The following is a 27,283-nucleotide window of genomic DNA, read 5'->3' as shown; positions in this document are numbered from 1 at the left end:
CTTGCCCGCAGGAGGACAGAGATAAACCAGATTGAAACCTCTGTCACCACAGCTGATGGCTCTAATTCCTCAAAGTAAGTGGTGGCCAAAGTCGGGAGTGCGGTCTGGAGCTCCCTTCCTGAACCTTGTGATCAAACCCTTTAATTACACTTTAATTAGTGCAAAGTAAGCAAGAACATCCTCTCACTTCTTGCTCCTTTCCCTTCTCCTGCTGGGCTCCTTTTTCCTATCCCACGGGCTGGTCACTGCCACTGAGGAGCAGATGGTTTCCAGCCAAGCGTTTCCATGCTCTATTTAAAAACCTTCAAGCTTGGTGTCTTCATATAAACCACAGGAAAACTATACACCATGGAAGATGATTGCTAAACCACAGTGCAGAGAATAAAAGCAAGTTCAGGGTGGTTTTAATGCAGCAATTGAGAAATGCTGTTCAGGACCATAGAATGATCTCTTCCTAATCCTCATTTATCAAAAACACACAGAGAAGGTGTTTTTATGGGTTACTGCAGCCAGCCATTACCCAACTACTGTAGTTTAATTTACCCCTGTGCCACCCTAACAGGGCAATGGCCTTGAGTGAACCCCAGTTTCACATCTACTGCCTGTGCAAAGAGAATTCCCAGTGGGATTTAGGATCCCAGTCAGGTCTGTAATTTCATGTGTGGCCCCACAAGCAGATACATATTTTTAATTTCATCAGGCTGCCTGAGCTGCGAGCACCGCCCAAGCGAGCCTGTGAACACTATTCCTATTTATAACTCTTCCCAATCCCCCTCCTTGGCTGAAGGATGGGAACAGGCTCATTTATTATCACCGCTCTGTTCGCACAGCTAACGAGTTGCTCTTTAATTTAGCAGAACCCCTGCTTTTTGTGAGCCAAAATTCCTTGGTCCCTTTCTAATGCTACCTCACAGGGCAGGGCTACAAGCTCAACAATTGGTTGTCATAAGCTTTAGAGTACTAGGGAGAAAAAAAAAAACCCCAAGGAACTCCAGGAATTTTACCTTTGAAATTTAAACATCAGCTTCTACACTTGAAATTTTCACAAGATGGTACTCCTTGGTCATAATATTTGACAGCTTTGTAAAAAAACTGTGTCAGTCGTGCAGTCGGGCTAGAAAGGCTGTAATTTGTTTAACTTTTAGAGAGATAAAGCAGGAATAAAATTAGTGAAAAAAAACCCACAGGGCTTCTGATTCCACAAGTGAACGAGTCCATTTCCATCTCTCTGCCTCACCCTTGCTGAGATGAAAAAACACTGCCTGCAGCACCTTTTCAAGCACACTTCCAGTGCCTGTGGATTGCTGGCTCTCCTCTGCTGTCTCCTACATTATTATTTGCTTAAAAAAGAAACCCTTAGCAACCTCTCCCGGTGGTTTTAGCAGCTTCAATCCAGCTCATAATTAAGAAGTAATCACATCAGTTTGGAAAACGTCAGGAAAAACCAAAAGCCAGCCCCCTTGTCCCCCGTTCCCACCGGGAATGCTGTGGAGGTGTCATTTTCTCCCACAGCCAAATGACAGCCGAGAGTTTCGCTGCTCTTTGCCACTGCCAGCTTATCCCATTTATTCCCTCACAGCTCTTCTGGCACTGCTACATCCCAGGATCCTCTCTCCCGTTTGCAAAGATGAGTGTTTGTGGTTAATTTTCAGGGAAGAAGCAGGATTTCAGCCCCACTGGAATGATGCTTTGGGTGGGTTTTTTTTCCTCCCAATTAAAAACCTCAAGGACAGGAAATAAAGCAACATAAATTTGTAACACTAAGTCAGCTCTTCCTCTAAAAGGTGACATATGGGGCTACTTCTGCTTACACAACAGTTTGCTTTTCTCCAGTGAAGTGCTGTAGTTTTTCAAGTTTTCCCCACCCTTTATACCTTAAAAAATATATTTTCACAAAAAAAAAAAAAAAAAATTTACTTCTACTTATCATTTTGCTCTCAGTAATGAGAGTATTCTGACATATTGACAGTGCATTGTAGTTGGTAGCCCCAGTTATTTTCTAATAAAATAGGGATGCTAAAGATCTCCAGCGTAACCTGGAAATACCTTTCTGTTTAAAAATAAAAGCTGATAAATGATATTACACACATGAAGCTACAGACAACATGTTCATGGGGCTTAAAAAGAAACATGATCACCATCTAGCAAAAATAATGTGGGTTTTTTTTCATGTATGAAGGCTTTTCCTGCAGAGCCAATTCAATTTCTGCTCCTTTTAGTTGAGTGCCACTGAGAGGAATTCCAGAATTTCTGTGTTTCATTCCCCATTCTCAGTTCTAAAAACTGAATTCCCTCCCCATCACCAGTTTGATGACTTCCATCCTGCAGGAAGTAATATCTAACTATGTGATGCTGTGGATCACAATGTTTTCTGAAGGAGCAATCTTTGCAATCAGCAGAGACACCTTCCCTTATAAACAAATGATCTCCATGCTTGCAAAGTACAGCAGCTTTCCAAAGGCTGAGCTACTTGTTAACCACCAGAATAATTCTAATAAAATTGACTTAGGTGGTATCTTTTTTTAAAACAAACAAAGCCAGCATGGTGTTTTTGTAAAAAGAAATACCTCAGTCTCCTAATAAAACCTACAAAATTGCCTTTCTTTTTTTTAGTAACTGTGGATTCCATGGTCTTATGTCCACATTCCATACAGATGTGGTTTAGTAATAACGTGGACATTGCAAAGTGACTTTAACCAGCAATTCTCTGAAATACTTTATGATTAAATAGACTAGGAGAGGTCTCAGCATGAATCAAATGACACCACACGGTGAATGCAAAGCAACCCTTGGCAAAAACACTTTTTACCCGTTTGAAGCCAAAATACCTCGTGGGACTGGAGAAAAATTAAATTATCACCCCATTTTAAAATGAAAGACACTAAAGAGAAAAGGAGAAAAAAAAGAGGAATCTAAGAAATTCACATCAAAACAACTGAAAGGTTTGTGCAAACCCTGAAGTTGAAGGCTGAGAAAGCTCCTGTCCTATCATGTAGGCAACACAAATGTTGACAGTGTAAGAAATTCTTGTTGGACACAGACTATTCGTTAAGCAAATACAGAGTACACTCTTCTTTAATCTATGTGATTTACAGGAGAAGTTAGCAAAGGGACGGCATTAAAACAAAAAAAGACCAAGCCCCTTTTAGAAAATGATTTGGTTAATTACGTTTACCTTGTACTGAGACTCGCAGTTTTCGTTCCGGTCGGCGACTCCAATCCCTCCCCCGGCTTTGAGGATTTCTCTCTGTTCATTTGCTGGAGTATTGAGTTCAATTCACTAATGACATTAGCCTTGGGGCCTGAGAGAATCGGGCTTTTCACCTCCGGCACGTCCCCCCAGAGCTTGGATGTCCTTTGGGGGACAACTTTTGCCAGGTTGGGCTGGGCACTGATGGGAGGCGGGGGCGGAGCGGGAGGAGGGATCACAAAGCTGTCTACAGTTTCCTCGATCAGCGCGTCCTTGTAAAGTGCATTGCTTTTGTTGATTATGGGCTTCATTTTTGGCTTCGGAGGTACTGGGGGTTTGTCCACCAGAAATGTTTGCCCATCTGCATAGACTGTACAAGTATCCACGTTCTCCCCCCCTTCCGAGGATAAGGTAGAGATGCTGGACACCGTTGAGATAGTGCTGGTTGTCTCTAGGTGATGGTCGCTGCTGCTCCGACTGTCCACCTCCTCGATCCCGGAGTCGGTGACGTTGTCGAAGCTGTCGGGGGGTGGCAGGAAGGAGGCAGGCAAACAGTTGGAGAGGCCCGCTTGCTTTTTGCTGTCCAGGGAGTTTGCCGGCTGGCTGGGAGAAGGGGTGCCGTTCTTCCTCTGCGCCATCAGGTCCGTCAGCGCCGCGCCGGGCGCCATGCGGTCGTCGGGGATGTCGAAGCTGTTGGCGAACTCCAAGGGAGGGGGCAGCGGCTCGGTGAACAGGAACTCCTCGTCGATGTCCACCGAGGCCAGGGGCGGCGGGGGGATGCGGAAAGGCAGGATGACGGGGTCGTCCACAGAGCTGGCAGCCACGATGGTTTTGCAGGGAGACGCCGGGGGCTCGGGCGCGGCGGGGACGCTCAGCTCGCTCTCCGCTTCCTCGCCGCCCTCCGGCCTCTCCGGCGGGGAGTTTTCAGGGCTCGGCTCCATCTCAGCTCCCTTCTCCTCCTCGTCCTCGGGCACGTCGTCCGACTTTGCCGTGTCCACTGTGTGCACCATCAACAAGCCGGCTGATTTTTGCTGCGAGGTATCCACGATGTTTATCAACATGTTCTTCTTCTCCTCAGCTTTCTTCTCTTTCCCTGCATCCAACTCGTACTTGTTCTCGGTCTCCTGCCGTCTCAACAGGCCGCGGGTGTTTTGCCTGGTGACCGTGGCGGTAACAGGAAAAGTCGTTTCCATGTTGGGTCTCAGCTTGGTGTCGATGTAGAGCGGTTTGTTCAGGTCGGTTTTGACAGCGTCCCCTTTGCCTGGAATCTGCTGCGTCTGCTCTTTCATGGCTCTGTCCCTGGCAGAGAGGGCGAGGGCGAGCGGCGAGTTGGGATCCAACAGCTTCCCTGTGACCGGGTGCACGTAGCTATCCGAGCCGGGAGCACTGGCGGCCTTGGCTGCCGCCGTGCTGTTGTCGGCTCCTTTCGTTTTGGACGGGGCGTTCAGCGTCCGTGAGTCGCTCTGGTTGCTGGGCTCGTTGCTGTTAAAGAGGTTTTCAGGCTCTCTGGGGGCGGGGATCGGCGACGGCGACATGAGCTGTCTGAAACCATCCTCGCTGCTGAACATCGCCTCCTCGGTGAACTTGGACTGCCTCATGCGTGGTGTTGGTGGCGTTAATCCGACGTCCTCGTCGCCCAGGTCAGTGGAGAGGAAGGCCGGGGAATTGCGCCTGGCTTCCAGCCTCTTCTCCCTGTCCCTCACGGCCCCCGCGATGGCTGCTGCGAACGGACTGCTCACTCCCAAGCTGTCGTCGGGCCGGAGCTGCCCGGGCTGCTCCGAAGACTGAGGGTCGATCTCCATGCTGCTCCCTTGGCTGCTTTTCCCGCTGCTGCTGGTGGATGGCTCTTTGACGATGATGGTTGGGATTGGAATGGAGCAGGTCTTTTCCGGACTGTCCTCCACGTTGGATTGTTTCACCAGCATCCCCTTCCGCCTGGCTGGCTTGGCCGGCACGTAAACCGCCTTGCTGGCGATCTTCCCCACCTCGGAGTAGGGGTTCTCGGGCATCTGGCCCCTCTTGCTCCTGAAGTTCGCCTGAGCCGCGGCACTCCGGTTGTACAGGTCTTCCGAGTCCAGCGAGTACCGGTCCAGCTCCCGCCGGTAATAGATCCCTTTGTCCCTTATCATCGTCCCCACGCTCTCGGGCCGGACCAGAGAGATTTTTGCACCTGAATTCTGGTTAAACGGAGGTTTGATCGTCCCGTAGCTCCGGGACGTCAGGGATTTGGGGGAGTTGTACAGAGAGGGAGAAGGTGGCGGCGGTGAGGGAGGTAAGGACTGTGGTGGTGGTGGGATATCTTCAGAGGTGTCAGGCATCGAAAGACTCCTGGTGAACTTCAGCATGGGAGGGGCCAGAAACTGCCGCTCTTCCTCTGTTATTCCTGAAAAACCAGAGAAGCCATTCAAAATACTGCTACATCCACCGGGATCCCTCACGCCAGACTATTTCTCCGTCCAACCCAAAATTCCAGGGTGCGTTCCCCACGGCATTGGGAGTATGCAAAATTCCAAAAGAGGCCTTTAGGTTGATTCCCACCACAATCACCCTTTCCTGTTGGACGTGCCAGGTGCCAGGATTGCAAAGGATGCTAGGGAATTTTAATTAAACTGACGTGTAGGCAAATGTTTGGGGTTTATGTATCATCAAGGTGGCTGTGGAAAGCACATTTTCTAGGAAAATATTGAACAGGGAAGACATTCTGTGCAGAGGAGCCGCTTCTGCCTTGCTCCAGCGCTCTATAAATGCACATAATAAACAACTCAGAAACCTAATGAATTTTTAAGATGCAATTGAAATTTAGCCCAGGGACTGTGAAGATTCTGTTGGGGAAAAAAGCCATAATGTTGCATTTCAAAAGATGACATTATATCACTACAAATATGGCTTTTAACATAAATAAACTGGGTAATACTGGTATAGTTTGGATGCTAATTTTACATCAGCATAATGCGTTTCTAAATTGATAAAAGTCACTGCTAAGATTACTAGAGAAGAACAAAAAAGCCCAAATTTGGTCTGCTCTTTGTTGTAAAAACATCTATTGCCATCATTTGAAATAAGAATAAAAAGGTGAATTTCAGTTCCTTTGATCAACAGGATTTCTTTGTAAACTACACAGCATTATAATGCTTTCACCTCAATAACAAGGAAAAAATGATGATATTTTGCCCTAATGTTTTTCAAAAGGCTTGTACTGATCTGGTTTTTTTTTTTTTTTTGTCCTTGTTAGAGGGCACAGTCTAAAGAGAATAACCAATTTTAATTCCATACTTGCCCAGCAGAGTGTGGGAACGACACCACCTTACACACAAACTTCTTTTCTCATGAGGTTTGTCTAAAGATTAAACAGCCACTCACTGGGGTAAAGATGTCGGAGAAACACGCTTTAGGGAAAGAAGCAAAGTTACTGAAAGTGTGCTATTAATGAACAACACCATACAAGAGAGGCATTTTACCTATGGATTTTTGTCTTCTCATTGTACCCCGAGGTATACCCAGAAAAGGACCTTGAGGGCTCCCTGGGACAGTGGGTGTCATCACAGCAATACCCTGTCTCTCATACATGGACTACAAAAGAACAAACAGAAACCCCAACAGCATTAAAGTACGGAAGTCTCTCCCACGTGGAAATAATGCCTCATCCATTACCCCTTTCACTGGGAATTCTTAGGGAAAACAACAAATCCAGGGTTATTTTTGGGGAGGAGGGGGAGAGAAAGGCAAGGCTGGGCTTTGTTTAGACACTCATGAAAGGACAGTGGCTGTAAGTGCAGTTTGTTGATATTATTTACAAGGCAACAGCCTAAGGTGGGTAATGGAAAAGCACGTCCAAAATGCAGTAAAACCAGTTCTCTTTTTTACCCACAAAGTTTTGTAAGATTAAATTCTGCACTTGAACGATGCAATTTCAGAGTTCTGGCGTTTAATTTTTAATACGTGCTATAGCATTAATGTCAATTCTTCCCTTACAAAGCCTTGGGCACTATTTAATCAAGGAATGAGATAAATTAGTAGGAACAAAGCAGTGCTTCATGGCTCCCACTCACATTCATATCTGTAGCTGAGGGAAAACATCTACTAGAAGGCCGCTGTTTTATAGTTGCCACTCTGGAGTCCACAGTTGCATTGTCTGCAATTCTTGATGGCTTGGAAACTGGCACTATTTCATCCACCTTATCTGTAATATAAAAGCATTCAGTAAAATAAATATCACTTGTCCAAAGAAACAGAAAAGTTAATTATTGCAAGGTCAAAGGAAGAGATTTACTTTTCAAAAAAATGCAAAGAAAAAGTTTTTTTGGCATTTTAACAAGGCAACGCTTGAGCATCAGAAGTCGTGCAAGCCGAGCACTTTTTATTGCTGCTACATAACATGCATGCTTTAGTTTTAAGCCTGCATGCATTTAATGTTTACTTAGTGTGACTCGAAAAACAATCCTCTTCTTCAAACCTTCAAAATGTGAAGGGAGAATATCTATATAGAAATGGAAAGAAGACCTTTAGAAATAGTGAATCCGTACAGGACTGTTTCAAATAGAGATAAGCAGACTGTACTTAGTCATCAGAATTTCAGTGATATTTTGGACAATAACAAGTACTCCAGAAGTGCTCTTTTATGCCTATTCTCCTTAAGTAATCACATCCTGATTTGTTCATGCTCTTGGACTTGTAGGCTAGCGCTGCTAACTGCATCCTTTGTTCAAATGAAACTTTTATATGCATTCTTGTTTTTCTTGTTTTTTATTTTTTAGAATTTATTTTAATAACTGGACAGTTTGGGAATGTTATTTAGTCATGGTCAGAGGCAGACCAAAAATAGGCAAAGTCCAAATCTGAATGAGAACTTCAACCTTTGGATTTGGGACTCTGATCTACTGCATGATGTGATGGTAAAGTGCAGGGAAAAGTTTAATCAGGATATTCCGAAGATGAGTGCTGGTGTTAGCCCCACCTCCAACTGAAACAAGGTTCATCAGCATTTAACACAAAATGTTACTCCCTCACACTGAAGACCTCAAAGTACAGCATCATCAACTAATTATTGCCTGACAGCTCCTTTTTTTGCCCCTTCTACTGCTACAAAACCAAGGCACAGAGAAATGAAATCACTAGCACAAACCACCAGGAGAGTTTGAGTTTGGAATCTCTGCTAGAATCAAAACTGGAATCACAACAACAACTTTCCTCACTACACCTTGCATTGCGTTTGCTTGGCTGTATCATGTTAATTTAGTGTCTTTTCCTTTGAAGTTTCACCAAAACTAGGATGAGTTTCATAGCCTGTGAGTGGAACACCTCAGCCTGGCTCCTAGGCTTCACAACCTGAGTCAGAGCAATTCCACTTCTATTTGTCAAACAAGGATTCTTATTTCATTAGGATACTACAGACTTAAAACAACCCCAGGTTTTTAAGGTGATCTGGAGCTGGTGTTACTACCCCTTGTGATGTATTTAGGGGTTTAAATTTTACCTCGCTGGAGAGCAGTGCACTCAGGGCCCTGGATATTGATATGGATGGGAATAAGGCAGAAGGAAAAGAGCTTTTGATTCCTCTATACGGTAGATCTGACTGATGCAAGGATGGTATTTTAAATGGGAGAAGAAGAGAGGGAAGAATTTTTAGTCTTCGGGTTAGGAAGAAGGTTGTCCTGGAAGTGGATATTTCAGTGTCACAGAGGGTCAGGGAGCAGGCAGGAAAGGAAAGGCTGAGCAGGACCAGTAAGCTCAACACTGCTGAAAACTGTCTCACAAGAGTAGTGTTGCTGTTTCCTTTCAATTGAAGTTAGCATTCAAGTCTTTTCATTGGTCTGCTTTATTTTTTTTTTGGTGGGATTTAAATCATCCAGTGGAAGGAGAAAAGGAAAAAAAAATCTTAAAATCGCCACATGTATTCAAAAATAAAAACCAACTTCATGTCACTTCATTTCATAAGGCTTTGTAATAGAAACTTCTGAAAGAAAAATATCTGCACTTCTGCTCAGCAAAAGGCATCAGAAAGCAACGGTGTAACCACGAACATGTACCCTATAAAGCAAAAAAATGGCTGGACTGCAGAATGGTACTCAGGGGATCTATCACCAAGAGCTTCAACTGGGCAGAGATCTCCTCTTAAGGCTCTCCCACCCTTGTTCTCATCCCAGAAGCCAAACAACTATCTTTGGGATACAGAAAAGGAAGCCTTGGAAACGGAAGCACTCAAAATCTACACGTGAGAAATAGAAATACACCACGGAAGAAGTGATCCCCTTTATCTTGAACAGACACATGTAACCAGATACCCATTCAGACAACAAAAAGCTACAGGGAAAGAGTGATGAGGCCATGACAGACACTTGGAGAAGCATGGAAATATTTCTTGGGGATGACACATACACACCCTCCAACTGCACTGATTTTGCTAGACAATCCTAGAAGTCAGATCCTGCTTTTGGATCTGACCAAAATATCAGTTGGTACTGATTCTTAAACCATCTCCTATTCCATGTGGGGAAAAAACCCTGGTTTTGTGTGAGTTTATGGCAGGTCTCTTGTCCGTAGAGAGGTTTTTCAGTCCTCCTCACCCTATGGCTGCTCCCGTTTGCCACATTTAGCCAAAGCACTCAGAAACGGGAGAGGAGGGTGGGTTAAAGCTCTGCAAGGAACTCTTTAGGGCTTCCTCATGTGGCACTTCCAACAGCAGCACTGCACAGCTCCTTCTCTTGCCCTACTGCCGCCGGACCAGAAAGCAAAGGTGGAGTGGAGGTTGTCATTCTGGAGCTACTGCAACAAAAAATGTGAGGCCACAGAAGCAGCCAGCACGTGGAGACTGATCCTGAATGGCGGCAGCTACATGGCGGGTCCTGCGGGAAACGTCAAAATCTGAGCGCCCGGCCACCACTGCCCCACCCTGCTGGAGTGACAGCACAACGTGACACAAAAACGTCCTCACTGCCTTGCCAAACGTGCTCCTCAGGCCCAGGAAATGGACTGGGGAGCCGCAGTTAGCCTCACTCAGGCCCATCCCAGAGAAAGAAGGCGTGTCGGGCCAAACCTGCGCTCGCCTGTGCCTCGAGCTGTTTGTGTCCACAGCACCGGAGTGCAAACCCCTCCTGCACCCCAACCACACGTTCCTAAAATACTCCCAGTGGAATAATTTGTCAGGTTCACTAATTAGCTGTCCTCCCAACCTCCTTGTGACCTCAGATACTCTGCAGCATGCATTCCTCGTATCGACAAGAGGGGAAGCTCACAAGCTCGTGTTGGAAATTCTCTGAGGATAACTTTACAAATAACCCTGACGAAAGAGAGAGAAAAAAAAGACACAAAATGGATGCAAAAAATTGGCACCTGCTGTGAGGTGCATTCACAGAGCAGCCCAAAGAAGCCCACCTCCAACGGGATTTTTCAAAGGAATGCAGCTGGATGAAGGTCAAAAGGAAGGGATGTGGGAAAAGCCTGCACTGGAGGTTGGCCATGCCAGCTGCCATTTGCTCCCTGAACCGCTCGTTTAGCAGAGTACAGCCACAGGCACACACGCACACACACTTCTACAGGAGCACTTTGTGGCCGGCTGGCAGAGTAACAAACTCTGATCTGCTTTGCTCTGGAAAACCTCAGCCTTGCTGGAAGACAGGGAAGAAGAGTCTACGTCTCTCTGGCCAGAGAGCACAGCTCAGCTGCAGTCACAGAAGAGGATTTTTAGGCCTACGGTTATTCCCTGGCATTTTCCACAGAAACTGCTCTACTGCTCTGCACCTTCCCCAGAAGTCACAACGGCGTGTTGAGAGTCAAACACAGGAGCCATGCTACACCTGTGAGGACCTGTCCCCCCCGCTCCAGGGGCTCCGGGGAGCAGCACCCTTCCCGAGAACTGTCAGGGATACCACATGTAAAAAGCCAGTCTGATGCCTCTGCATGCATATAGCAATTTGAGTGCCACTATATTAAATTCCCCCGAGAGAGGCAGCACCAACAGATATAAAGTAATTTATTGCCAAAGTGCGTTTCCATCTGCCCTGCTGGGTTACCAGTGGGACCCCGTGCCCTGCTCAGGGTGCCAGCCCTCAGAAAATTGGATGGCCTAAAGGCACAGAAAGTAGTTGTGTTTTATCAAGATGTAGGTCTCGTCTCTGATGCAAAGCTCTTAATCACAGGCAGAGTAGCAAAGTACCCAACAGCACGTCATGACTTTTACATTCTCAAGAGGTCTGGCTGCTAGGCAAGTTGCTTTTTAAATTTTTTTTCTCTCTTTCTTTTTTCTTAAATAATCAGTATCTGTGATAATTACAGGGGACAGTCTCCTCCTAATAGATTTGTTGCAGGAGATGGCTCTTATCCCCGTAGAACACATTGCTTAGTGACCCCTGTTCCAAATCCCCAGACTCTCTCAGAGGAAAAAGTATAATGCTGCCCATCAAGCCACCAGATCCATCATCCAATGAACTTTGAAAACGAGAGTCAGGTGCCCAGATAGATCTGGTGGCACGTCACTACACAGCCCCCAAAAAGAGAAACATGAGGTATGATCCTGGCAACATTACTTATTGTACGACATAGCCAAGACATGTGGATTAGCTCCACCGAGGGTCTTAGGAAGTGAGCTGGTGAGACCCACAGAGGATAAGAATGGTCATGATCCAGGTACAGGCTATACCCCAACACCTCAGGCTGGCATGCCAGAAACACCAGGCAAAGACTGATCGAACACAGTTTGGGAGGCGAGTATTGCCAAGACCTCTATACTTACCGCCGAGTCCCGAGTGCTTGCTCAGAGGGGGTGGGATAATGGAGAAAGAAAACTCAAAAAACAGCTGCCTCAAGAAATGACTTGTATTTGTAAGAAAAGCAATGAATGCCTGGCACAGAGTAAAAAAATGCTCGTATGAAGTTAAAGTGAAAGAACAGAGGCAAATGTCCTTCAAATACCAGCAGCACACATCGTTAACAGTGCAAATATAAACTACAAAATGTTAGACTAATCTAGTCAGCCAGAATACAATGTTAGCCAATGTAGGAAATGGTTGAACTCTGCCACCGATGGCCTTATGGCTAAGAATTAAAAGGACAGGCACATTAAAAAAAACCTCTAAAAACCCTATGGAGCGGTTATTTTTTCTTCCCTCCCCCTTTTGCCTGGCGTGGAGGCATGGGCAGCGAGGCCCTCTCGGTTATGGCTCTCTGCAGCCGGCCACTGCGACAAGGCAGGGTGGCCTGCGGCGGGTCGCGAGAGTCGCTCGTCCCTTCGGCCCCTGGTAAGCACACAGTGGAGGATGCCACTGCGTCCTCACCAGTCCATGTCGAGGCGCACGTCAACTCGACATGGGGGGTGGCTCTTTGGGAGATGCGCGTTTCGAGGACCTGCGTCCTCGGCTGCTTGAGGAAAGCTAAAATCTCTGACAGGTAGTTATGGATGGCTCTTGTGGAGGTAGCCACAATGCCCAGCTGCAGCTCCATACGGCCCATGGACTGGGACATAAGACCCATGGACTGTGCATGCTCCCTCTTGATATTTTCCAGCAGCTGCACAATCCTACTGTTGGTTTCCATCAACAGCTTCTCTCCCTCTGTTAGCTGGGGCTGCCCTCTCCAACCCCGATCCCTAGGGACAGGCTCAACACCGCAGCGCTCTTCATTCATCTCATCATTTCCCTCCTCCTCAGGAGAGTCACTTTCAAACTGAGGAGTCCTACTGAGTGACTGATCCCCGGGAGACTGTATGTCCATGGTGCACTCCGGAGTCCGCGCCGGCGTTTGAAATCCCTCAAAATCCTCCCCAACGTTGCTGTGCGTTTCAGACGAGGACAGCGGCCACTGCCAGCTCTCTGTGGTCCTGGCTGGCGAGTCTTCGTCAGAGGCGGGCACCGAGGATTCCTGCTCTTCGGCCGGCGTGGACAGCGAGCTCCCTCGGTGGTGGCTGGCTTGCCCCGAGGATCCAGGAACCTCCCCATCTTGCTCCCCAGTGACATCTGGCAATCAAATAGAGGAGCAACAACCACTGTATCTGAGGCCAGGCAGATGGAGGTATCTACATGCATTGGACAACACATAGAAAGAAGCCAGTTGGGGAGCCAGAGTGTATGTGTTTGGGCAAACGGAAGGGCCGACTAAAGTTTAGTGACTGCGTTGGGCACGTGGCAATTGGCGTCATTTAAGCACTTTTGGTCTCAGTGCACACTGTCCTGTACCCACAACACACACAGCCATGCTGCATCCCAAGGCAGGAGCTACCAAATTCCCCTCAGCGTGACTGTGACAGGAAATGTCAGTGAACCTAGCGAGAAGCTCACCTATGCTCTGCAGTGGTGTCAGTCAGAAATCCCTGGGACGAGCTCAGGGCCAAGGGTCCAATTGAGCTTCCTGGGGTGCCAGATGTGCTCCACCACTGGCTGAGGGCAGCCCTTTGTTGCTCTGAAGCACTGCTGGCTATCTTCACTTTTGTCCGACGTCTCACGTCACCCCCACCCAAAATCTCTCCCAAGTCACTGCTGCAGCGCGACGGTGGCCGTCCTCGGGATCATCCCGTGAGCAATGCCCTCCCCAACATTTGCCGGATTCTCCTCGCTCTCTTCTCCAAACAGTAGGAAATGCTATCTGAGGGCATTGCTCACCGGGATCTCTTTGCCTCCTGGAAACAAACTGAGTTTTGCCCTCCCCTGGCTACCTCTCCGCTTGCCTGAGGGTGCGTGGTGGAAATCTGGGTGTGAGCACTTCCCCGTGGCAACTCCAGAGAAAAATGCCCTCCCAAAGAGCAGGAAGGGCCCGGGCTCCTGCCCCCACAGGAATCACTGGCTCACAGTGGAGCTCTGCATTACGGGAGGCTGTGGCTGGGACTCTGAACACTTTCTGTTACTTCAGATTTAAAAAGTGAGTCCACCTTTTTTTTTTTAAATTTTGTTTTGAGGGGGGCCAATTTGGTCATGAGAAATCCCCCTGGGGCAGTGGCTGAAGGAGGCAGCCCAAAGCCCAAAGCCCAGCATTCCCCACGCTCAGGCAAGGGCCGGCTGAGAGAAGCGCTGCTGGCGGTGGGGCTGTGACCCGACCACGCTGCTGCTGCTGCTCACACCGCAGGGGCCTGAGTGCCAGATCAGTGCTGTGCCTACTCTCTGGCATCCCAGCCTTGCAAAAAGCTTTATTTTTTTTTTAAGGATTTATTTCTGCTTTTTGAAATACTGCTCTTCAGACCTCAGTGGAAGCTGTAAGCTTATATCTGCGAGGTGTTGCTGAGGTCATGTTAAACCATACTTTTGGTTCTGTTATGAATCAGAGCAGGGTTTTGTTTGATTTTTTTTTTTAATTATGTGAAATATAATGAAATTAAAAGCTTTTTCTGACAGACCCAAGGATCCCTCCTCCCATATCTCAATCCCTGTCTACCACAATGTGGTACTCATTATTTCTACACCCATGTGCCTGCAACATTCTGGTGCTCTAAAAGGGATTCTGTGTGACTTCATTGAACAATGACTTTTAAGTGCTAAAATAATGGATATTATTCGTGCATTTGGCATATTCACTACTTCAAAGTATTCACATTCAAAGTATTCATATTCTCTCTGCGTCTGGCTGGACTGTCCAGTTGCATGTTTTATGGAAAGTGAGGATGAAATCGTATTTGTAAAAAGGCATGAGCTCCTTATGAAAATGAATTTCAGGGACAAACTGTCATGCAATCATTGACTCTTCCACTCCATGGAGATTTGAAAGGGACTATATATCAACCTAACTAAGAACTGCTTCTTCCTTTGCAATTCCTCTCCTGCTTTTTCTAGTACAGCCACAGCTGCATTCCTTCATCATCAAAGCTCTCTTAACAACTACAGTGTAGGACCATGAAATTATTTCTCATCATTTTCCTATTTGAGTACACATGAAAAAAAAAAAAGCAAAAAAACCAACAAAAAACAGGGGACCTACTTTTACCACACAAAGCAAACACACACTTGAGTTAAAGTCTATGGAATCGGAGTGAGGTAAGGGATCATAAATACTCATTCTGGTAGAGCCACTGGTCATACTGAATGTCTTGGCATTTCTTTTGACATGTCAACAGAAAATTCCCCATATTCGAAAACCCCATTTAGCTGGCAAGTGTTCTAAACAGAGCCCACCTAACAACTGGTAAGTACTAGAACCAAACTACACTGGAAGTCAAAACCAAGCAAAATGAAATCAAATACCTCCAAACTCCACACTGATTTATCAATACTTCTGTAAATAGCATCACTGTGTCTAGTTTGTTCAGATTCAGGGGGACCAGAACACCTTTGTTATTTGTGCATGTCTACGGATTTGCCAGAGGCTCGTGAAGAAAAAAAAATCTCTGGAAAAGCGCAATCATTTATCTAATAAATTTTTGCAAAATTCCTCATGTCCTATGAAGTGTTATCACATGCCATTCTCCCAATCAGTCTTTTTCAGCCTTTCAGAGCTGAAAGAACAGCATCTGGCAATCGGTGACCAATGACACAAATGACAAAAAGCAAAGAGTCTGTGAAAACCCCCGGGCAGAAGGTTAATTGCGAAAACTCTTGGCGAATACTTCTGAATAATGAATACATCCACAGGCTTTAGGTTAGGTTGGTAAACTTGGCTGGCAATCAGAAGGAGGAATAACCATCGTTGTTCTTATTTGTAACAAGGTGTTCAGCATCTCTCAGCGACTCCAGTTTCTGGAAGCTTTGGGAAGCATTGCCACAGGGCATGGGGAACCGAGCGTGTGTCACAGGCACGGCCTTCCACAAACTTTCCTTCACTAAGGAGCAACCATGGGAAAATTGCCTGGAGGCCACTGCCTGACACCCCCTGGATGAACACGTCAGTCTCTGCCCAAGAAATCCACTCCTTGCTGACCAAAAGTCGCTCTAAATTCTGGGCGGATCTTGGTCAGGCTGGTTGCACCAGTGCCAGTGGGAGAGCTGTGCCAGGCACAGCAGGGGCATTACAACACTGGGTTCAGCCAGAATCTGTCCTCATGTTTGGACAGAGTGACCTCAACTAACTGCCTTTTACTCCTTGGAAAAGGGGTCACGTCCAAAAAAAGAGAGAGAGAGGCCACTACAACTGTGAAGTCAAAACCAGCCATGGATCAAACCATGCACCAACATGGCTGACCTCACTATGTTGTTAACTTGCTTTAAAAAAAAAAAGAAACCTCTTTTTTTTCAAGCTTTAAATAGGGTACAAAGAAGCACAGCTGGCTTCCTTGGTGTGAAGCAAAGAGAAGAGGTCGCATTCCCTGATCTTTCTAGCAATTTCCACCTGCCACACCATTCCTACATGCAGCACTTTGCTCACAGTGACAGATACAACTTACAGGCAAAATAGATCACTTCTGTCTTTTACAGGCATCTTTACACCAAGTGATAGCAGCCCTCCAAGGTTCACATTCCTCACCTCACGTCCCTTGCTCTGCTGGGGCAGGCCTTCCACCTCCATCCCTAAATGGCCAGGAAGGAACATGCAAATGGGCTAAAGGGAGCAGAAACATCTGGAAGTCAGGGACCCACTGCACTTCAGCTTTAGTGTTTGTTCGCTGTGGGTACCACACAGCTATTTCCAAAAGCCCCCTGGGATTCACAGGTTTCTGCAGGCTGTTTTTTATTTCCGTGACTCTGTTGTCTTTAAGGAATAAAAGTGATCTGATATTGAGGGGGGCCATGCAAGAGGAGCTGGTGGGCCTCCAGCAAAGTCCTGGCTATCTCCCTTTCTCCCCTGCTGGACAGGTTCTCTGTTGGTGCAGAGGAGCAGAATCTGCCAGACAGATTCTCTGTTCCTGCTGCTTATCCCAGTGTTTCCCTGGGCTGACACAGAGCCTGACCTGACCTGGTGGATCAGCAGGTTCTCCCGGAGGCCACAGGAGAGCTGCTCCAGGTGTGCCTGCAGGGGAGAGCTGTGGTTTGCCCCATCCTGCCCTGAGCATGCTGATCAAAGCCAAGTTTATTCCAGCCTTTGGGTTCATGAATATGTCCATTATTTTGGAGCACTGCTATGCCGTGCGCTCTCCTTGCACCACAACGTTCATTACCACTGACAGTCCCTCGTGTTGGTCACCAGGCATTTTTAGGATTGTAGCAATTACTGGGTTGAGATACACAGAAAACTACTGAAGGGTTGATTCAGGGGTAGAGGACTGAGACAGAGGCCAAGAACAGAGCAGGGCTTTGGGTATACACAAACTTTAGAGACATCAGAAGTATTTCTTTAACTTTTGGTCACTGAGGAACATTTGAGACGGATGCCTGTGTTGTGCCTTACCTGCCACTTGGACTGGCAGCTGATCCCTCCCCTGAGATGTGCTGCTCTTTAAGAAGCCCTCCTTTTGCAATCCCACCATTCCTGTTTCACCTCTGCTACCGGATCGTTGCCTTTTCCATTATCTTTCCTTTCCAGACCGCCCACGGGCGGAGCTGCACGGGAGGGCTGGGGCACAGCGTCTCTTCCTGCTGACAGACAGGTGGGTGGAGATGTCCCTTGGCCACGACAAGCGGGCCAGGAGCTCCACAACAGCGGGAACGCAGCCGGGGAGCCTCCCGGGCCCTGCCTCTGCTGCTCTGGGCCTGGGCCTCTGCCTGCATCTCATCATCCCTCCTGGGGTGGGTGCATGTCTCAAACTGCTTAGGTACCAAGGTGATAGGTGCCTTGTAAATACCTAAGATAGATACAGACAGAAACTGTACCAGGCGCATTATGCAACACTCAGACGATGCCAGCGGCACCTCGGGGCTGTAGGATCACCCACCTGCTCCAGCATCTGCAGCCAAATACTGGGCACATGCAATTTTCCTTGGGAAAAGTGATGGGAACACAGGACATTCATTCCTCCTTGGTGGCAACAGGTCTGGGCACGCGGCCCTTACTGTCAGGGTCACATGCAAGGGTTTTGTTCCATCTCCTTCCCTAAACATGAGTTTGCAGGTTGGGTTTAATTTCCTTTGGTAGCTGATAAAATTTGCTTCCTTGTCAATAATCTGCAAAAACGGGTTACAGAAGCAGCACCAAAACTAAAGGGATGGTCCTCACGTGTGTCTATTGGAAATGCACAGAGGTTCCTTTAAACTACAGAAAAATATGGTTGTGGTGATGTTTTTATCTTATAGATTCAATTTTTTCCCCAATTTCTTTTACTCTTAACTACGAGTAACTTTGTTAGCATGAAGACTGATGATTATGCATTTAATTAAGTTTCCATGTCTGGGGAAAAAAAAAAAAAAAGGGGAAAAAAAGCATCTAAATCAAGTAGGTGCAACTGTTTGCACCGCATTCCTTTTAGGTTTTTGGCACTTCCCATATACACACCAAAGGCCTTGCCCTGCTTGATTTGTAGAAAAATAGCTGGGAAGTAACTGGATAAAAACGTCTGTGGGTGGAAGAGCTATTAAAGGACAATTTGGGCAAACAGAGGGTCTGAGGATCCGGGCAAGGCTTTCAAAGAAGCAAATGAACAAAAATTCCAGACCCTCTTCCCAATGCTAATGGACAGGTGAGAACCTACTGATTTCAAAAGAGAGCTTGGTCAGAGCACAGGAGCTCATCTGATACCGTGGCTTGGCCCAGGAGCAATTTCACCTGACACTGGGGGAAAAACAGGTGACTCCTGTTTGGTAAAAATGGTTAAAAATGGATCTGTGCCCTCTGAGAACAAATGGCTTTCTTTTCAGCTCTTCAAATAGGGTCAGATGTGTAAAAATTCATCAAAGACCAAAAGTAGGTGAAGTGTAACAAGGCCTTCGACATACCACTGAGCTTTCAAAAACTAGCCTTAGCTAAAGCATGGATTCAGAGTAAGAACAGGAAAGGTGAAGTTCTAAATCCAAATTTGTTGTTTATGATCAAAATTAGAGGAAAGAAACAACAAGCTCAGCCTAGAGTTATGTCCTGTAAATGCGTAGTTAAAAATCTACAGAAATGGAACAATCTGAGTTTCCATGTGGACAATGAGGCTAATCCTCATTAATCGGTCTCTACTACATTTCAATCTGGAATTACCTTCTTCCAGCCCCACCCCAAATTAGCAATTTGCAAGATTGTGATTGAATCCCAATGCCCAAACCCCACATTTACCATACTGCAAACAACAGGCAGAGAATATGATTGTAGCAGTCAGCATAATGAGGAAATAATAAAAGCACTTTGCAATGCAGTCAAACACAAAAGGCACTTGAAACACTTTCCTTCTATGAAAATTAACTAAAAATACTTGACTGCTCTCTGGGATACTGTAAATTCAACAAAGTACTCTAAAATAAAATAAAATCATAAAAATATATAAAATAAACCAGTAAAACATAAAAACTTTAGTAACTAAAATCAATCATTTAACATTGAGTATCTCTAAATACCATTACATGATTTATGAAAATGCTTTGTAGATATTCACAATAAAGAGCTCTCAAAAGTTTCTTGAAGGAAAGCCTTATTTGTGTTTCTAGGGCTGAAAATAGCTTCACGTTATTACACACAAGTCACATTTACACATTATAACCACACCAACAAAAGTAATTTTTAAGGAAGGCAGATAACGGATATGTGCAAATTCCTTTCTAGAGATACAATTTTCAAGTACCAGCTCTTTAACAGCATGTTCATTATTAAGGAAATAATGATACAGGCATTTAGAGTACACCTGCAATGCTGAAGCCTTGCAATTCAGCCTACCTTGAAAGAGGAATGGTCATTGTCTAACAGTGGTTTCTGTTCAAGAACAAAAACAAAGCAGAGAATATAGTCAATACCCACTCCTACCCTGCAAGCCAGGTGGAATTTAAGTGGCAATTTGATGTTCTGTTTAAGAGACAGCATTTGAAAATTTGGCCTAGTCACAAAAGAAAGGCAATCAAATCAAAGAAACCAAAAAGAAAGAGGAGGATCTAAGACACTTGCAGCCTTCTCTGGTCTTACACTTAACTCTCACACTTCCACACCGAGGGGAAAAACCAAACAAACTATGAAGAATTATCTAAAACCATTTATTTTTAATTGGATTAGAAATTAATTAACATGGTATGTGAACATTTGAAGGAAAACGGAAAAAAAAAAAAGAAATAGCAGCAAAGGGAGTTTTGAGATGAGGGAGATAAGTCCTTCATCTCCCTGGCTCCTGAAAAAGAGAGAGAACACATTAAAAGTGCTGAAAGAGTTTTCCACTGCCCTAACTGTGCCACATTGGGAAACACATGCAGTTTTGACTGTTCCTCAAGCCCTCATGATTTTGAATATGTGCTTAGATATTAAATTGATAATATCTGAGCACAGTCACACTCACATAAACCCAGGTATTTAGCGTGTCTCTTGGCAAATGCTACAAGCCCCACATTTTCTGTAACACTTACAATTCCTTTTCCAACTTCTTTTATACCATTGTCTTGTTTGGCTGATGCAGAAAGGTTTTGAAAACCTTTCCAATTACTGTCCTGTAGTAAAGAAAAACAAGTGTCATGACAGGGCCCTGCATCCCCGAGAATCAGCTGATAAATTCAAAATAATAACAGTGTAGATGAAAACACCCACACAGACTCAAGCAGCTTCTACTCAGGATTCCCAGTGTTTCCAAAATGTTCAAGTGTGTCATGAAAGGTAAATCCTGGTCTGAAGAAGTCTTCAGGACCAGGAATTACCTGTTAAATTTGGATTCTGTGGCACAAGTTGCTCATGAGCACACTGCCAAGTTATTTTTCGTGGAAAACGCAGGGTTAGCGTTGTTCCCTTTTTGAAACGTGCCAATTTCCAATATTTTTCTCTCACCAAGTGTTTTACAAGTCCTTACACCATAGCCACAGCCCTAACCCTACACTTGCACTGCTGTGGGCTCTCCCATGTTACACTACAAGCCATGAAATCTGCACCAGCCACGAACGGGGCTGGCAGCTCTTCACACAGACTTGACAAATTCCACCCCGAGTCACTGCCTTCTGCTCGAGAGACGTGACAACCCGATGACAACCTCTTCCTCATCGCTACACTGGCACCTCATTGGAATTTCAAATAAGTAACGCGAGTCAATTACTTACGAGGGATAACTTTCAAGGATTCTTCGTGAAGCCTGATGCCTTTTGCTCTCGTCTTCTCAAACAGTGTCTGGTGAGGATCTGAAAACCTTCTTCCTACAGAGGAGCGCTGCAGGTGCTGGGAGCTACCTCAGGAGCTGCCGTGGTGAGTGCTGGAAAAGCTGCTTGGGTGGGATTCCCACTGTCCCCTGCAGACAAACCTCCACCATCAACTCCACCACAGTGAAATAAAACAAGTGAGTTTTGAACCCAGACGGCTTTGAGAGGGCTCTCTTCAAACAGAACACAACACTGAGCTAATCCACTGCTTGGCATTCGTTTAGGAATATTTGCTCTGCAATTTCATTGTTTCAGATGCCATTGGAAGGTGCCACCTTTGAAACAATGGACAACAGCAATGGGATGAAGTGAGGATGCTTATTGCAGTCAGAGCTAATAATATTTCTTTTGAATGCCATCAACTGATATTTTTCTGTTCAAATGCCGGCCAGACTTGATGCCAGGTAACAAAATTCTGTGTTGATGATATCACAGTCATTCTGTATCTGTGAGGTGGTGATAGGATCTAAACCCTTCAAAGGAGAAAATCCTTTATTTGTAGTTGGTACTGCAGCCCGCACCAAGGCCCAAAGACCAGCACTGACACACACACTTGATCAGTATATGGTATATATCAATATTTTATATTGATCACCATGTCAAATCTAAGAACAAACAAAGCACCACCCCAGCTCACAACTGACACCCATGTGACACTGCCAGCAGATCATTTATTAATGCAGAAGGATTATTTATCTCGTCATTCCCACTTCGCTGTGGAAATTTAACCTGCTCTACTCTTCATTTTGTCCCTTCTCTTAGTGGATTTTATATCAGGTATTTTAAAATTCAACACTGTCCACTTCAGCTTTCACTGAGAATCCCAAATTACTCCCTAAACCAAACCCATTTCCTGGCAGCAAAGAAAGCTGAGGAGCAGGAAATTTTTAAATCATGTATCCAGACGTTTACAGCTCTTAGCTTATGGATGTGTTCCTTAAGGATCATATAATTTTAAAATTCTCCCTCCACATTGAGTTATTCATAAGTCAAAACAAGAACTGAAGGAAAAGCCGTTCAGAACCAAGCTCTCCACCAGCTGCATAAACTTATTACGAACAGAGTTAAATTTAAACTTTTAAAATATTAATTTTGAAGCTCTAATGATACCTATTTTCCCGTCATGATGATGAAAATTATGACCTCAGATTTTTCCCTTACCCTTTCATTTTCAGAGTATTTTTCAACCTTTCATTTCAATTTGCTACATGAATATCCTGGTTATTCTTCAGTATGAATGGAACCACATTGTAAGTGCTGCTACAACTCTTGGTTTACATGTTGCCCTAACTTACTCATACAACGGTTCTTGGAAAAATACAAGGCACAAGAAAGAAGAACACCTCTCCCCTATCCCAGGTATTCCACAAAATCCAGAAAGTAGTTTGGGAACACAACCCCTCCACACATGCATTCCAAGGCTGGAAGCTACCTCTGAGTGAGGAAACTACTGCAAGCAGAAAGTCAGTGGCACAGATGAAGCCCAATTTTAGTAATGCATGCTTTGTAACTGCAGTAAAATGACAGAACTGCCCATGCCACACTGATCCAAACCTTTTTGAACACAAATACCCCGTCTTCTATCCTGAATATCAAAAATTACAGCCCATGTCCTGGCCTGTGCCTTCCTTTCCCCTGCTCTCCCAGTGAACTAGAACCCATCTCCAGAGATAACCAACGAGACCAGTCAGACAGAACCACAGAAACCATTATTTTTCTCTCAATACCTCCCTCATCTCTGGCCCAGACAACTGAATTTTTGGTTGACAGAAGACCCTACACAACAACACAAAGATTTTTTTTTTAATGCTGCCAAAACATATTTTTCAGTAGCAATGTGGTTGATTCTGTCATATTCTCTGAATGGAGAATGGCAAATATCCCTAGCTGGAACCTCTGGTAACCACCTGGAAGGAGGTCAGGAAAGAGCAGGAAAATAGAGAGTGGAAAATAATCCAATTCCATCCTATTAAATGTCAAAAAGGAAAAGCTCCCCTGCTGAGAGAAGACACTGCCTACAGCCTAGATTTCCTTTCCATGACACTGAACCTCGAGCAAGAGCAGGACACAGCCTGGTTTCACCCAGCTACCACCCAGGGGCTCGGGGAAGGGGGAGACTCTTCCTTGGGCCAGACTCCATGAGAAGGTGGAAATGCACAGCCCCTGCTCGGGAGAGCTCACAATCTAGGGAAGCAAAATGACGTACAGGAGCATGGAGAAAGTACAGCTCAACACAAACAGCCTCTCTGTACACAGAAATGCATTTATGAAAGCTATTCCAACAGCACTGCTGCCTCTCCCTGCCCCCCTGCCTCGCCATCCTGGGAGGATTGCTCCGTGGGGATCTAGGAAGGTGGGTCTTGGGGACAGATTTCAAGGAGAAGGTGGTGGGTGGCCTCGTGGATCAGTCCAGGGAGGGCACTCCATGCACACAGGACAGCGTGGGAGACGTTCTAGGGGCAGAGCAGCGTTTCTGGGGTGGGGTGTGCACGAGCCCTGGGTCCTGAGACAGGCACGGGGTGCGCACGGCAGAACGCGCGGGGACAGCTAACGTGGCACTGCCCTGGGGTGTCACTGTCACTGTCACTGCCTCTCTGTGGCTGCCACTCAGCACAGGAGCTGCGAGGAGATGAGATGGAAGGGGTGGAGGAGAGTCGGGCACAGAGAGGGGAAAAAAAAGGCAAGGTGAAGGAAAGGAGACAAAAGGAAGAAATGCGGGGGAGATTTTCGAATGTGGCCCTCTGTTTGAGTTTCTTAGTGTGTTTGCAATTTATTAACTAAATAACTAAAAAAACATATACGATAATTAATGTACATTTGACACCATAAAATAAACTGGACCATATGCCAACATTAACATTGTTATTATCCTTCACTATGGAAAGGTGAGAAACAGGTTAAACAAGAGACAAAATGCTTCCCCTTACCCTTCTTCTTCCGTACTGAAGCTTGGAAATAGAAAGGGAATGAACTGTGAATCAATTCTGAAGGTAATGTTTTATATGCTAAATCCTCGTCTGTCATTCTGAGCTCAAACATTATCCTTCCCTCAGTCTCACCCTGCTCACCTCTACCAAACAGGCATCTCTCAAACCACAGTAGATAAAATCTGCTTTTGCCGAGCTGTTTATCAGGGTTTGTGATAACTACGAGGAATTGCTCCCCTGCAGGTGTTAGGGATACATGCAGAATTTTTTTTCTAAGTCCTTTTTTAAAAGCAGTAATTGGGGCAACTTATTGATACCGGGGCTGTCGAACTATGACAACATCGGGCATTTCCAAATCTTTGGAGATTGAAATGGAAAGGAATCATTAGCCCACTGCCATCTTTTGGATTAATTAATTTGAAAGAGAACAGCTCAGATGGTCTGCTCTGTATCATGAAGAATAGAATAGCTCAAAATACGTCAATAAAACTAAGTAGGGTTCAGAGCCAGGCAAAGGAAGTGACTGGAAATGACTGCAAGATGGATAATTTTTTTAAAAAAAATTATGTTTAACTTAGCTAGGAGACATAACAAAACTATGCACTCTAAGGGAAAACAAATGTGGAGTTCCTATTTACCTTTTTCTTCTATTACATAACATGGGACATTCAATAAAATTAAAAGCATCACATTCAAAACCAATAAAAAAGGAAATACATCTGTACACAGCACATAATCAGCCCGTGGGGTTCTTTGTCACGAGACATTCTTGAGACCATGAGCTCCTCCAGTGGAGGAGAAAGGGTCACACATGGTATTGATGAGAACATCCACAGTGCCCATTTATTGGCACTTCCTCTTTGGTTTGCACATTATAGCACCAAAGAAATGCTCGTTCTTTAGAGAGGTCAATGGCTGTAAAAATGTGGGTGTTCTCATAGCTCTCACAGATGCCCAGTATGCACACAAATACATCGAGGGATATATAAATTATAGAGAAATACACACATACAAGCTGTGTTTTATGTCGGGAGACAATTTTAACTGATGGTAGGGAGGACATTTTCCCTGTGGAAGCTTGTCCAGTTGCTGAGCACCTAAAGAATTCTTGTCCCTCCTGGTACCAGCCCTTTTCCAGGACAAATATGAAAATAGGTAGGCCACAGAAGTTATTTGGAACAGCAGCCACATTGCCTGCTAGGGTGGCAAATGTTCAGAGTGTCACGGAAGTGGCATTTACAGACTTTTTTAGGTAAGAAGAAAGCAAATTTCTGCCACTACCACAGCTTTGCTAGGGGACAAACACCTCTGAAACACAGTGCAGGACTATTGCTCAGAGCAGCAAACTCCTGCCACTGCAATGTCTGCCCCATCTGGATGGAAACTGTGCTTAAAAATGGAAATACGTCCCATGGCTGCTTGTTAAAGGAGTTGCAGTGGTTTCTGCCACTCGGTGAGGACAAACAGCAGAGCAAGGGACACAACCTGAGCAGGGGGGTGGGAAAGCTAAAATATGATGTCCTCTCCTGGGGACATTATTATTAACAAACTCTTCTCCCCTAGGGAAGTGCTGTCTCTGCTTTAAGAAGAGAAACTTCTTCTTTGTGGAAGATTGAAAAGTCAGAGAAACAGAAGAATACTCTCAGCTTGAAAGCAATTGGCAGAAGAGGTAACAAAGGGGCAAAAATGGTACCCAAGTATTGCTGTCCCCTTGGGAAAGGGGGTGGATAACCCAGCCAAGTTTTACAAGCTCCCAGCACTCCATGAAAGAAGAGCAAATGAAAAAACAGCCAGACCACACAAAGTGTGCTCCAGAAATAATATATTACATTTTAATCCTGGAAGGAAAAGGATGGAGCATTCACAAGCTGTTGATACCTTGAGTTAAGCTCCTAAACTTCCTTGTACATAAAACCCAAATTTTCTGAGACCTGCTGGAGCTAAATAATTGGACTGGGGTGGTTTTTTGGTCTTCATTTGGTTGTTAGACCACAGAGAAGACACTCCCCACTTCAGCACCACTTTGCTGGGAGGTTTCCCACTGGAGTTACATGACTTGACTCGCTAAAGGACGGGTGGGGTCCATCTGCCCCAGAAAACACCAACCTACAGGGGGAAAAAAGGGGCCACAAAGCTGTGATTTCCTCCAGTTGGCCTTCAGATGAGCCCATGTCAGGAAAACCCCAAGATGATAAAATCCAGTATTTAAATCACTGTAGACTTACATGGAAAAGTGGTTTTATTGTGTGGGTTATTATCGCCTATTACTCTGCAGTGAGGGATGTGGTTTGGTTTTATACCCATTTCTCACTTGCTAAATACACTGTTTTACTGTTATAGCCACATAGAAATATGCACTGGGCTTTTCTCTTTTTAGATATGATTTACTCCTAGTTTCATGTCTTTGTCTAGCTGCAGAAATTCTACCTTTTAATGACCTAACAGACTAAAATCAGGAAGAAAAGAACAATTACCTTTCTCATTTCTAGAAAATGAATATAAATTCCTGAAGAATTATGCATATCTAGAATGTGGATGATCAAGCAAAGGCATCTACAACCACATTTCTCAGAATTAGCAAATAAAAGACTGAATGTTCAGTAATTTTTTATTACCAATAGTGAGAGGAGTTAAGTTTATATCATGCACAGAAGTCAAAGTGATATCATAATATGCACTTTTTCAGATCAAATGAAACAAGTTGAAGTTGAAGCTGCTTTAACACTGTCAGCTTTTAACAACAGCTTCTGGCAGCTTACCTTTATCCACTAATGAGAGGCCACAGAAATTTAAAATAAAACAGTATTAGATGAACTGAAAATTTAGAAAGCAAAGCTAACAAAACATGATACAGCATTATTTAATTTTCTTTTTTTTTTCTTTTTTTTCTGTTTTTTTGGTAGATGTGCCAAACTCTGGTGATGCATAAAATGTATCAACATTCCCTTGCGCAGCAGTAAAGGCACAAGTCTCGACAAAAACCATTCATGCGAGTCATGCACGTTCTGAACTCTCCAGAGATGCAGCATTCCTAAAACCTCCTCTGCTCTAGACACTGTACACAGTGCAGCTCCCTTCAACCA

General features: G+C 45.1%; 2 protein-coding genes across 7 annotated transcripts in view; both read right to left on the bottom strand.

The window, feature by feature from the left end:
* Positions 1-27,283, bottom strand: part of SHANK2 (SH3 and multiple ankyrin repeat domains 2) — a 278,987-nt gene that overhangs the window by 11,965 nt on the left and 239,739 nt on the right. For all 6 annotated transcript variants that reach the window (XR_010080409.1, XR_010080407.1, XR_010080408.1 and 3 more), the window contains 3 exons: positions 7,240-7,370; positions 6,649-6,760; positions 3,176-5,573 (listed from right to left, as the gene is read on the bottom strand). Coding sequence is in view for 3 of the 6 variants with exons in the window: in XM_063397512.1 (XP_063253582.1) it covers positions 3,176-5,573; positions 6,649-6,760; positions 7,240-7,370 (2,641 nt within the window). In the remaining 3 variants the exon portion in view is untranslated. The remainder of the gene's footprint in view (positions 1-3,175; positions 5,574-6,648; positions 6,761-7,239; positions 7,371-27,283) is intronic.
* Positions 11,997-18,148, bottom strand: LOC134550744 (uncharacterized). The gene is made up of 2 exons (XM_063397516.1): positions 17,426-18,148; positions 11,997-13,137 (listed from the first exon to the last, which is right to left on the bottom strand). The coding sequence occupies exons 1-2, from the start codon at positions 17,502-17,504 to the stop codon at positions 12,278-12,280; spliced, it is 939 nt and encodes a 312-aa protein (XP_063253586.1). The 5' UTR covers positions 17,505-18,148; the 3' UTR covers positions 11,997-12,277.

Source organism: Prinia subflava, chromosome 5 (assembly GCF_021018805.1).
Source record: "Prinia subflava isolate CZ2003 ecotype Zambia chromosome 5, Cam_Psub_1.2, whole genome shotgun sequence".
Lineage (NCBI taxonomy): Eukaryota > Metazoa > Chordata > Aves > Passeriformes > Cisticolidae > Prinia > Prinia subflava.
The sequence above is the reverse complement of the archived record's forward strand: the minus strand, read 5'-3'. Positions and strand labels throughout refer to the sequence as shown.

Bases quoted from the DNA above. Each gene is read 5' to 3' on its own strand.
- LOC134550744 (XM_063397516.1), bottom strand. From the start codon at position 17,504: ATGGTGGGATTGCAAAAGGAGGGCTTCTTAAAGAGCAGCACATCTCAG. The intron at 13,138-17,425 runs GTAAGGCACAAC...TTTGATTGCCAG, and splicing joins GCTGCCAGTCCAAGTGGCAG to ATGTCACTGGGGAGCAAGAT.